The sequence below is a fragment of the Gouania willdenowi genome, chromosome 18, assembly GCF_900634775.1.
Source record: "Gouania willdenowi chromosome 18, fGouWil2.1, whole genome shotgun sequence".
Taxonomy (NCBI): domain Eukaryota; kingdom Metazoa; phylum Chordata; class Actinopteri; order Blenniiformes; family Gobiesocidae; genus Gouania; species Gouania willdenowi.
In genome coordinates, this window is record NC_041061.1 from 2,740,190 (window position 1) to 2,753,745 (window position 13,556).

Here is a 13,556-nt window from a genome sequence, read left to right on the forward strand (position 1 = left end):
CTGGCTCTTGGATGAATGAAAGAGCGTATTGTTTATATTCGTCTCCCCCTTCGTTAAAGAAAGCATGACCCAAATCTGACATGACCGGGTGCTCCATGTCAGCTTATCTATCAATGCACTGTGCACACACACACACACACACACACACACACATTAAGGGAGGGGGGCGGAGCACCAGCATACCTCTCTACCCATAAAACCAATGGGATTCCTTGTTTTCCCACCATGTGCTTCATGCGTTACAAAGATAATCTGAAGGATTTCTTCTTATTTTAGTCGTTAAAATCAGTTTTAATACAAATCGCCCGGCAGGTTTGTCAAAACAATGTTTACTTTTGAAGAAAGCATGGAAATGTGTACATGTTTTTTTGTTTTTGTTTTGAGTAGATAAATCCATTTTTAATGGCATCCATGCTGGAAAACCAATGGTTCCCACTTAAAATCAAGAAACCCAAGATGGTCGCCATTCTGTCATAACTTTGGTTCTGTTTGACAAAGAAGCATGATATCCTATATCTTGTTCTGAATATAATTTACAGTATTCTAAGCTATTTCATGACAATTCTTGTCCACAAAAACCTATATTTTTTTGTAATTTTGTGTAAATTTGTTTTCATTTTCTGTATTTTTTTTGCCTCGGTTTTGTGTTATTTTGCAATTTATTCATTGTGTATTTTTAATTCTGTGTGTTTTGTTGTGTTTCGTGTCATTTTGGAGTCGTTATGTGTATTTTTTTTGTAATTTTCTGTGTTTTTGTTGTCATTTTGTTGCTTTTGGATTCATTTTGGGAAATTTTCTGTCATTTTTGTGGGTTTTTTTTGGTACATTTTTTGAAATCTTGTGTCTTTGTGTATTTTGTAGGAGTTTTGCATTAACTTTGGAGTCATTTCATGCCTTTCTATTGTTGTTTTGTGTGTTTTTGTTGTCATTTTGTTTACATTTTTAGTCATTTTTTGTATTTTTCAGTCTGTGTATTTCTCTTGCATTTTTGTGTAATTTTGGAGTCATTTTTTCTAATGTATTCCTTGTGTATTTTTTGTTGTAAGTCTGTGTGTTTTGTTGTGTTTGCGTCATTTTGGAGTCGTTTTGTGTATTTTTGTTGTCGTTTCGTATGTTTTTGGATTCATTTTGTGTGTTTGAGTTTTTATTTTGTGAAATGTTCCGTCTGTGTATTTCTCTTGCAGTTTTGTGTGTTTTCTCAAAAACAACCTTACCTTCAACCGTTAACCTTTTAATGAGTAAATGATCCTGTTTTTCAGAGGAAATACCTGTGATTTATATGTATGTGTCTGTGTTTGTTGACCCTGAAACGATGTAATAAAGGCCGGTGATTAAACTTACAAACCCTGAGGATAGAAGTCCTTTTGGGTGGGAGTCCTTTAACAGTCTGTGATTTACTCGCTAACTTCAGCCATCAGAGCGTGTCAGCGCACTGTTTAAAGGAGATTAAAAGGTCCCTGAGGAGAACTCTTCTTCTCTGCTTCATTGTCTACTGCCAAACCACAGAGTTACAACTGTCGCCTCCAGTCGTCACAACTGTTTTTATTCTTTTTCTGTAAACAAAAGAGGTTTACATCGACAAGTTTAATTTTTCTTGGTTTTTTTAGAGCAACAAAAAGCAGCACAATTTGTCATTTTTATGGAAAAAGTTGAAAAATGATGGAAAAATCAGGCTGAATGTTTCACTCCAATAGAAAACAATGGGATGTTTACAGGCAGTGGGGCCGTGTGACATCATCAACCACGTGATTTCAAGATAGTGGAACACAGGCTCTAAAACTGTAAAGTAGTCCCATTTCTAGAAGTTGATAAAACAAATTTGGTGCAAAACAATGTGTTTTATTAGACATAGATCTTCTAATAAATACATTTCAAAGATTTTTAAGCCAAACTAAAACTTCCCAACACTGGAATAAGTTCTGATTGGTGCGAGAGTAAAGTAAAGTCACCAAATCATGGAACGACGATGAAACGGAAATTACTTTTAAAGTGTTTAAAGTGGCGTAGAAACTCTGGAATGGAATTAAGGGACATTTTCAAATAGAAAATCTGAGTGTTTACTAAATTAAAACAAAGAAAGTTACAGATATGAAGATAAAACTCTCACAGTTTGGGTTTTTTTGGAAAATAAGGGGTTGGTTGACTTTAGAGTGAAGTCACATGTCTGTCAATGAAGAAAGTAGATGTGTGTGTGTGTGTGTGTGTGTGTGTGTGTGTGTGTGTGTGTGTGTGTGTGTGTGTGTGTGTGTGTGTCAGCAGAGAGTGGGGGAATGTGTTTTGTAGGGATTGGCTGTGGGTTGTGATGGTGGGGGTCTATGTGGGAACGAAGAGGGGGGAGGAGGTCAGGAATCTGTTTACAATGGCTGGGGGGGGGGTGAATAGGGGGGGGGGGGGGGGGGATCTGAACTGAGAGGGAGAAAGCAGCGGAAAATCCAGAGGAAGGCTGAACGTTTGGCTACGAGTGCAGAAGAAGAAGTTATAGGTGAAGGATTGTGATTTCAGTTTTTCCTTTAACTTGCTGAGCAGCAGTAGTAGCAGTAACAGTAGTAACAGTAGCAGTAGTAACAGTAGTAACAGTAGCAGTAGCAATAGTAGCAGAGGTGAATCTGTGCAATAACACGTGCTGCTGCTGCTGCTGTTTGTTTTGCAGACTTTGAGGAGCAGTTGTGTGACACCAAACTGTCTGGGCAGACGTTCCGACATCCGTCCTCACAAAGCTCTGACGACACGTCCACCTCACTCAGCCGCTCGCCTGACAACAAGAGGCCGGACTTCATCTTCTTGGTAAACACACACACACGCAGACACACGCACACAGCTGACAAACCTCCTTCCTCTGTGAAATACGTCCAACAACACAAGAACACACTTGATCTAAAGAGTTCTCGTAAGGAAAGTCTTATTAAACGTGTGTGGGAAAAAATGTAGATTCTAAGAAAGTCCTAAACCTAATTTCAAAATGGAAAAGTGGAAAACTAACGTAGAATAATATTGGCTGGAAAAACAAAAATTTACTCTAAAAACACACACGACGACAACAAAAATCCAAAGAATAAGTGAAACATTTACAAAAAGACACATAAATGACTCAGAAAACACATTTTATCTCAAGATGATGCAAAAAAACACTCAAAACGACAACGAAAACACAATATGACACCAAAAATGAACCAAATCACACCTAAAATACACATAAATTACTCCAATAGCACACAAAACAACAAAAATAGAGAAGATTTGAAAAATGACAATGGTAAACTGTCAAAACGACAAAAAGAACTCAAAATTAATGTTAAAACATACAAAATTACAAATAAATTAATCCAAAACCAAATAATGAAAAAAACTACTCAAAACTACACAAAACAACAACAACAACAACAATAACACACAAATACAGTGAACGTGTCTCAAAATGACAACAACATTACACACAACTACTCTACGAACACACAAAACAACAAAAACACAAAAATAGAGCTTTTCTTTCCTGTGTTAATGCTTTGATTGGTTATTATTCTAATGCTGACATTAATGTTATGTATTTATATTTATATATAAAGTCTTGGAAATGTTTCATGGGCCCCATTGGCTGCTTAAGATCGTGTGACTTTGATGTTAAACACTGTCATTTAAAATCATTCCATTCAACTCATTTGTGTCCTTTCACAATAAAAGTCTGGCTTTGAGTTGTTCTGTTTTAGTTTCTATATTTGATCTGTAACGCGTGACAGTTTCAGGAGAACTCAGCAGTGACGCTCCCACTCATCATCATCATCATCATCATCATCATCATCATCATCATCATCATCACTGTCACACTATCTCACTTTCACGCTCACACCACGTTTTTATCAATGGATGCTAATGTTTGTGCCTCACAGCAGAGAAATGTCTCAGCCAATCAGACTTCACGACAACAAAAACACATGAAAAGACGACAAAAACACACACAACAAAAATACACAAAATGACACCAAAAATACACAAAAAACTAAATAACACACAAAGTGACAACAAAAGTGCACAAAAGAACAACAAAATGACACAAAACGACACCAAAAACACATAAAACTATAACAAAATAACACTAAAACACATACAAGACAACAACTAAATGACTCTAAGAAACAAGATGAGAGAAATATACACAACAGGAGCACAAAAATAACAGAAAACAACCAATAAAACACGTAAAAAGACATTTATGTACTAAAGTGACACCAAAAACACACAAAAAACAAGAGAAATGCTCAGTTTTGGTCTTTATTCTAACGCTGACATGAATGTTGGTCATGTGACTCTCAGATCAGACATAATCACATGTTTGTGTCCCTGCTGTGGTAGAAGTTCACCTCCCTCCGACTTAGCAATATTCATCTATTCTTTGTATGTCTACAGCCGGCCTCTAAGCAGCTCTATGAAGATGAAACCTCCTCCTCAGTGTTTGGTCTGAGGTCGACCCTCGACCCGTCACCCTCTCCGTCCCCCTCGCCCTGTGCCTCAGAGCGCCCCCCCCTGGGCTCAGAGCGCCCCCCTGTGGGCTGGAGCAGCACCAACATCACGGCTACGTCAGCGCCCCCCGTCGCTGAGAAACCTCGCTGGCAGCTCGGACGCAGAACGCTCGACGCCACGTCAGGTACGACTTTCACTGATTGGGAGAACATGCAAACTCCACTAAAAAAGAGCAATGTAGGATTAAAGTGATCTACGGACTGGTTTATTAAAAAGTGTGTGTGTGTGTGTGTGTGCGTTCTGCTGGTTCTTGGCCTAAAGCCCCTGTCCTCGTTCATCCTCATAGATCTATCAGTAGAAGGTCAGGGTCTGAACTAAACTGTGAAGTTGTGTCCCTACGTGGGAAGATGATGACCTTTAAAACTTTAAAGTGAGTTTGACTTTCTGATGGTGGGAGTTATTAGTCACCAGGTGAACAACATGTCCTCACATTTAACGCGTAACCAGAACAATATACGTAGTTGTGGGCTTCGTTGTGTTTTTAAGAAACTAGAAATACACATGACGTCAGTGTTGTAGTGGGTTGGATGAGTGAGACGGTGTACAGCTTTAGGGTTGCTGGTCAGATGCTGAATCAGGGTTTAACTATGTATTTATTCATAAGAATAATACCTTGATATTCAAGACATTAAAAAAATTGTGCAATTAATTAATCATGCTCTGTAATTAATTCATTAGGTAATGAATTAATTAATCTAATTAATCTGTTTTTTAATCGCACCTAAAAAATGCTGAGAAACGCCCTCATCCTGAGGTATTTTCATTTAAATCACATTATTGTGGCAGATCAAAGCATTGATATTTAACAAAGTGTCTTTATAAAGTCATTTATTGTTTGTTTCTAACCGACTAGAACAGATGCAGGCGTAGACATTTACATTCCTCTGTGTTTGAGACTTTAGTCCCAAAGCCTACTACGTGTCATATTGATGTGTACTTTTGTCAATCTCCAAATAACAGAAAATTCAAGTGAAATAAAATGTCATATGTAGTTCAATAAGTTAGCACTTAGTTGTTGCTTGTTCACTCCTTCAGGTAATAATATCTATCCAGTGACTTTGTTCATTTAGTCATGGTGTGCTTGCAGCATGTAGCAGTTAGCACTGTCCGAGTGTCCGCGCTAGCTGTCTGTGCTAGATGCTACATGTTTAGCATCGAGGTGGTAGTGGGGGCTACAAAGTTCCGGTGATAAAGCAACTCTTTCTTGCACAATATGCACACGACGAGGCTTTAGTTTTCCATCCGGTGTTTTAATAAAGCAAAAATAACACAAACAAAGCTGCTCAGCTCAGCATTCTCCGTCTTGTATTGTAATCTGTTCATCAGCATTAGGGGTACACCGGGAACTCTTGAAATAAAAAAGGTTCCGCACTATTTGGAGTACTAAAAAAAAGCGATTAACAGCGCTATTTGTTTAGCGTGTTCATTTTTCATGTAATTAATGAATTGCAATTAATGCGTTAATGTTACCACCCTAGTTGAAAAAATAAATGGAAAGAAAGGCTTTTTAACTTACTTAATCATGTTTACTTCCGGCTCCTTCAAAATAAAACGCCATGTTGTGTTTAATGGCCTGAGGTCGTCGAGTCTAATGACTTTTATTTTGAAGCCTGAGGACATTTCATTTAACAGCGTTTGGTTTGACAAGTGAGGCCGTTTCACTTGACGGAGGTTTTGCTGAGTCATGAGTTCCTTTGGTCTGACCAATGACAGAGGTTTTCCTGATACCTCACTCTGAGACCTGAGGATGTCCTAAAATGTACACCGTACAGGTGACACGACGTGAGATTTGTGTCATTATTACACACGTCACAAGTCTGTGGATTTGACTGTTTCTAAAAATGACTTTAGATTTAAAAAAAAAACAAAAAAAAAAACGTGGTCATGATTTATTTCATTTAAAACTGATGAAGTGAGTTGTAGAGCAGAGCGACTTATCTGGACCACCAGGTGACTGTGGTGACGTCTGATTGTGTAACTTCAACTAAAAACGTATTCTTGAATATGAAAAGTTGATTGATCTACCATTAATATTGTTGTTATTATTGTGAGACACAAAGCATATTTCTGAACAATTTAAGCCAATTTTTGCTTATTTTTACCCTTTTTCTGTAACTCCACCATATTTTTGCTCATTTTAATGCATTTTTGCTACATTACACCCATTTCTGTCACTTTTCCATTAAACATCAATGCCTTTTATGCACATTTTTTCTACTTTCAAGACATTTTAAGCACGTATAAACCCTTTCCATGACTTTTACACCTAATGTCGCATATGTTGACCCTTTATTGTCACTTTTAACCTATTTTCACCATATTTCATGATTATTTTTTGCCACTTCAACAACATTCACGATTTGCGATGCTCATTATTTGCCAATTTAAATTGATTGTTTCAATATGGACACACCCCTTTTACCACTTTTTCTGTCCGTTTTTGCCCACTCTAATTTGGAACTTTTAAATGGTAAATGGACTTGATTTATATGTGTGCTTTATCACCACACTGAAGCAGTCTCAAAGCGCTTTACATATCAGCTCATTCACTCTCACATTCAGTCTCTTGCCCAAGGACACTTCGACACATAGTCAGGTACTGGGATCGAACCCCCAACCTCTCGATCAGAAGACGACCCACTACCACCTGAGCCACCGTTAACCAAATTTGTGGTTTTTAAAATACCATTTCACCAACTTTTTCACCATTTTTGGTCACCTTTAGTTGGTTATTTGGTCGGTTGTTCAGTCCATTAGTTGGTTGGTTGGGTTCCTCAACTTTTTCCACCTCGTGTCACATATGTTGACCCATTATTGTCACTTTTAACCCGTTTTATTTCAGATTAAATCTGTAAGATGACTATATACTATGGCCCAAATAATAACAAACCTCCTGGTTATAGTGAATATTATTCAGATAAATGAATATATGTGGTTATCACAGGTTTCTGGCACCTTTATTTTGGGGGTCGCAGGCTGAAAAGGTTGGGAACCACTGGTCTACAGGACTCCACATCCCTCAATGCAACGCACCAAACCTTTCCAACTATATGAATAAGAGTGGAGATGATTTCTCTCCATTTCTGTGCTCACACACACTGCGACTGACCCGAGCTCTCAGTCATATTGTCTTCATGACACCTGCTCATCCTCCAGGCGAACTGGAGCCTGCTTGCTGTTGCCATGGCAACCCTCCTCCTCGTTTTTTACCTCCCAAAGTAGTAAAAAAAAAAAAAAATGGCGGGGATGAGGAGACAAACAGGCAGGAGGAAGGTTTTGGTTTCCATCTGATGTGTCGGTGACATTCCTCAGGGACAGAAAAGCACAGGTGGAACTGCTGGAGGACTGTAGCCTGAATGTGGTCCTGATTAGGGGGCGGCGCCTCCAGCAGGGGAGACTGTGGTGTTTAGCACCAGCTCTGTGGCTGAGTCATCTCTGCTGGATGTCGCTGAAGTGAATGAATGAGTGCTGCATGAATGGGTGTGAGTGAATGAGCTAAACAGGAAGGAAACTGGTAACGGCTACACACACGGGATGAGTCAGAGACAGAAAGATGAAGAGGAGAACTTTTAGTTCACTGAAAAATACACAAACGTCTCTGTTTGTCTACTAACTTACTACTTATACTAACGTACTACTCATACTAACGTACTACTCATACTAACGTACTACTCATACTAACATACTACTCATACTAACGTACTACTCATACTAACGTACTACTCATACTAACGTACTACTTATACTAACGTACTACTTATACTAACGTACTACTCATACTAACGTACTACTCGTATTAACATACTACTCATACTAATGTACTACTCGTACTAACGTACTACTCATACTAACGTACTACTCATACTAACGTACTACTCATACTAACGTACTACTCATACTACCGTACTACTAATACTAACATACTACTCATACTAACGTACTACTCATACTAACGTACTACTCATACTACCGTACTACTCATACTAACATACTACTCATACTAACGTACTACTCATACTAACGTACTACTCATACTAACGTACTACTTATACTAACGTACTACTCATACTAACGTACTACTCATACTAACGTACTACTCATACTACCGTACTACTAATACTAACATACTACTCATACTAACGTACTACTCATACTAACGTACTACTCATACTACCGTACTACTCATACTAACATACTACTCATACTAACGTACTACTCATACTAACGTACTACTCATACTAACGTACTACTTATACTAACGTACTACTCATACTAACGTACTACTCGTATTAACATACTACTCATACTAATGTACTACTCGTACTAACGTACTACTCATACTAACGTACTACTCATACTAACGTACTACTCATACTAACGTACTACTCATACTACCGTACTACTAATACTAACATACTACTCATACTAACGTACTACTCATACTAACGTACTACTCATACTACCGTACTACTCATACTAACATACTACTCATACTAACGTACTACTCATACTAACGTACTACTCATACTAACGTACTACTTATACTAACGTACTACTCATACTAACGTACTACTCATACTAACGTACTACTCATACTACCGTACTACTAATACTAACATACTACTCATACTAACGTACTACTCGTACTAACGTACTACTCATACTAACGTACTATTCATCCTAAGTTTGACACTAAATGAGTATGCAGGGCGTTCACATTAGATAATATGAAAAGACTGAGTACGCAAGAAATACCCGGATATATATTATAAGGGGACATTTTTGAAGTATGCACGGTGGGCACACTAATCATACTCAACCGCCCCATGATGCATTGGGAGCGGATGGTAAAATGGTCCTGGGACCGGCTTCAGGCTAAAACTCAAACATCCTCTTTTCAAAATAAAAGCATCTCTTCTTGTCCTCCATTAGTTTTTGTTTAACTCTTTTGTAAATACGGCTCTTGTTTTGAAGTTAAGAGGAAGTAGCACAATGGAGGGTCTCCAAAAATCTCTGCAAGTTTTATGGATCAAATGAGCACATGTTTATTCTACTTGGTCACTTTCTCACTTCAAATGTTTTCAGAACTTTCAAAGGTGGAGAATCAACAGAGCACTCATCATCCTAATCATACTTATAGTATATAGTAGAGACAGTATATACTCAATGAGTTTGTAGAGTATAGTACGTTAGTGGGACATTTACAACACAGCCCTAGTTTGAATTTTGGACTCATTACAATTCAATAATGAAAAAAACGTTATTAGTCCCCCATTGACAATAACATAGAGCAATAACTACAAAAACTGTGGATAAAAATAGTGCAAATAAACATGAATACAGAATGAAATAGGTCAGGTAAGATGAAATGGTACAAAATATAGAACTTAGTAAAATCTTTCTAACTTATTAATTGTATGTGATTGTAAATGGGATTGTATGCGCGGATGTTGATGTGTTGCGTGTCTTTTTATTTGTCGTACAATTTTAATACGACACTTTTGCTTACCGATTCTTATTCTCATATACAAAAAGTATTTTTGATCTCATACTAGATGGTGGGAGGGACAGTAGTGGCGACTGGGTGAAAAAGATTTTGCTACATCAGTGATGCAACCTCAGGAGGAGGAACTACCTCCATCAAATCTTTATTTTATTTAACGTGTTGGTCGTCGGGCGCAAATGCCTATGTGTCTCTCTTCCAGGTGAAGGAAGGAAAGTGAAGCTCCTCCAGCACTCCTCGTCCCCCTTACTCAGAGACTCCTTCCTTCACCAGCCTCATTCCTTGGAGCCAGTCACCGAGCCCCCACCGCAGGCCCTCCCGCTGAGGAAAACGCACTCTGACCTCGACACAGCTGCTACTAAAGGTGAGTACTACATGCTGCCTCGGGGTGTGTCCACACAAAGGAAGGCGCCAAAAGTCCTCAACGTCAGTGTTAACATATGTATTGAGTCATGTAATGGTTATTTCTCTGTTCACTATAGATAATAGTTCGGGGCAGCGTGTCCCTGACCACGTTCCCCGAGGCGCTATGGACCATTCTGGACTCTTATGCTCAAACACGCCCTCCTCCTCCTGGAACGGCCCCAAGGGCTCCACCTTTTCCCCCGGAGCGTGGAATGAGTCTTACAACTATAGCATCAACAAAGGTCCGGCAGTTCCTCCAAAGCAGCACACCATCATTGGCGCCGCAGGGGGACGATTGCAGGAAGGGGTTATGGTGGTGAGCACTGGGCGTCCGTTGAGCTCCGGGGCTTTTCTTACAGACCACAATGGGAGAACGAACAGCGGCGAGTCAGGTTTTTCACCGGCAGCACAGATGACGGGGAAACGGAGCGAGACAGAAGGGGCGGCGGCAGATGGAGGTAAAGGAAGGGGGGTTGGCGAGGCGGGGCGAGGACGAGAGCGGTCAGCGAGGTCCATAGCAGCACAGAACGCCTTCAAGTTCCGGGAGCGCTCCCTCTCCACGCCCACGGATTCTGACTCGTTTTGTTTTGGGGAGGGATTGCCGGACTCTAACACCGGACACTCAAACAACAGGCTACAGGAACACCAACTGGAGCATCATAACTTTATGGGCGTAAGTGAGAACTACGCCCTGAACTATCCAAGAGGGAGCTCCGAAGACAGTGCCAGCACTGCGGATACAATCTCCATCACTGCATCCGACTACAGCACAGATGGTCGTCTGCGCTTACGCTCACGGTCCATCTCTCTGAAGAAGTCCAAGCGCAAACCCCCGCCTCCTGTTAGGAGCGTGTCCCTCATGAAGAACCTCGGAGAAGCAGAAGGGAGAATCCACCATGAAGGCGCTCTTTATCGCGACGGACGGCCAAAGAGCCTGCACATCCCCAGGGATCATTTCCCAGATTTCCAACCAGATTTTCTTTTGCCAAGTTCCTGTAAACCTAGTGTTCGTGAGCAAGTAGGAAATGATGGACCTCCAAGTTTGGAAATCCAAGGACCAGAAAGGGAGGAAGAGACGGGGCTTGCCATTCCCATGCACTGGCAGATAGGGGAATGGAAGAACAGTGATCCGTACAGGTTGGAAAATACCTTCTTTGATTCATTTAATCAAATGAGCGATTGGAGGTTTGACCATAATACAAAATGTTTGACAAAACTTACCATTTTTTCTCTCTCCAGGTCTCTTTCAGGCTCCAGCACAGCCACGGGTACCACAGTCATTGAATGTATGAAAGTCCGAGGGAGTTCAGAGTCGCTTCTTGATTCTCCCTCCACCTCCAGAGCCGCCTCACCTGCACAACTCTCTATGGAGACTGAGGTCAAAGCATCGTCACCCTTCAAACCGCTAGGACTCATGTCTCCATCCAGTGGTTATTCCAGTCAGTCAGAGACTCCCACCTCAACGGTTCCTCTGAATCAGACAGGAACCACAGGGTGCAAGATGCGCCCCAAAATCCCTGAGAGGAAATCATCACTGCCTTCGCCCAAGGATCCAGCAGCAAGGACCAGGTTGTCCTTTGAGATGCCAGGGACTGCACATCTTGAGTTGTCATCGATCAAGCCGAAGCAGAAGGCCAGCAGGCGGCACTCTGACACCTCCACAGCAGCCAAGCCAGGGAAAACCAGCCCCAGTTCTTCGCAGGCTTTGCCTGTGTTTTCCCAGAATGAGCTGAAAACCATCCGGCTTCGCTCCGTGTCCCGTGGAGAGCATGACGACTGCCCCGATGGTGCTTCTGACACAATAGAGGAAGAACAGCATGGGCGAGAGCCATGTGAGGACCCTCCACCCACTCTACCAAAACCTAAACCACCTGTCGCTCTCAAGCCTCCCTTGCCCAAACGACCTGTAAACCTCCTCCTTAAGTCCCCCTCTCCTTCCTCGACCCACCCTCCTGCCCTCGACTCACCTCCTGCCTCGCCCATTGACCGGCCGGTGCCTGTAGGCAACATCTACAAGGTCATGAGGAAACCAAAACCGAAAAAGCCTCCACCGCAGCCCCCGACCAACATCAACACAGATTCTGTTTTCAGCACAAACCCACAGGAATACCTGTTCCTCCCTCTGTCCCACACAATGTTTGACCTCCCTCCTCTCCCAGACCCTGAACCCCTGCTGGAAGATCCAGTGATGCCTGAGTTTAACACTGACCTGGGTATGCTAGGCCCTGAGGACGGGGGCTCACTTCCATCCCCCTGCAGTAACCAGGAGGCCTTGGAGCTTCAGGACAAGAGCCGAACGTTACCTTCAAGGACTACTGTCTCCGGCTTGGCAGAAATGTCAGACAAGAAGAAACCCAAGGTGAGGACGACCCCCTCACTGCGACACTTGTTACTGAATGCTGGCAAACTAGGTGAAACTTTAATCTAATCCATTCCCATGCTCATCCAGGTTCCACCTCCAGTTCCCAAGAAGCCCAGCGTCCTGCTTCTACCCACCAACGTTCACTCCTCATCCAACGGCAGCACGGACCGTCAGACGCTGCAGGCCGACAGCCCTGGTGGCCTGTGGTCTCCAGGAGGAATGCTTCCATTGGAGGAGGTGTCAAGGATTCCAGACCCGCTGGAGCTGGAGGAGAACCATAACGGAGCGGATGAGGAGAGTTCCAAAGAGTCGTCTCTGCAGGAACCAGCACTGACGGAGCTGGAGGGGAGGATGGCGAGCACAGCGATGGTAGAAGGTAATACAATCAACAAAGTTACTGAAGGAAAAAACTTGTTCACTGGTCTTTTCTCTTCATGTGTTTGAGCCACTGCCCCGCCCCCCCCACCCACCCAGCCCACCCCCACCCAGATGTGAAAATGTGCTCACAGTGGATTGAAGTGCACAGGATTGTTTGTATATTAGAACTTGATTTTTAACGGTAAAGATCATGATTTTCTATTTTGTGTTTTATCAGACGAGCTGACGGCCAATGAGAAGACGGTACTCCACATCACCGAGGAAACGGATGGCACAGACTTCTCCGGCGGCGCGTCCAGCACACACACCACGGAGGACCTGTTCACCATCATCCACAGGTTGGAACACGTATACATGGGCGTCGGACTGGGAGTGTAAAGGGTACTGAGTATC

General features: G+C 41.8%; 1 protein-coding gene across 2 annotated transcripts in view; it reads left to right on the plus strand.

Annotated features, from left to right (window-relative positions):
• nhsl2 (NHS-like 2) overlaps nucleotides 1-13,556 on the plus strand; it is a 58,783-nt gene that overhangs the window by 39,997 nt on the left and 5,230 nt on the right. For both annotated transcript variants that reach the window (XM_028474797.1, XM_028474798.1), the window contains exons 3-9: nucleotides 2,651-2,784; nucleotides 4,402-4,639; nucleotides 10,221-10,382; nucleotides 10,501-11,560; nucleotides 11,663-12,782; nucleotides 12,873-13,161; nucleotides 13,381-13,501. In XM_028474797.1, coding sequence (XP_028330598.1) covers nucleotides 2,651-2,784; nucleotides 4,402-4,639; nucleotides 10,221-10,382; nucleotides 10,501-11,560; nucleotides 11,663-12,782; nucleotides 12,873-13,161; nucleotides 13,381-13,501 — 3,124 coding nt within the window. The remainder of the gene's footprint in view (nucleotides 1-2,650; nucleotides 2,785-4,401; nucleotides 4,640-10,220; nucleotides 10,383-10,500; nucleotides 11,561-11,662; nucleotides 12,783-12,872; nucleotides 13,162-13,380; nucleotides 13,502-13,556) is intronic.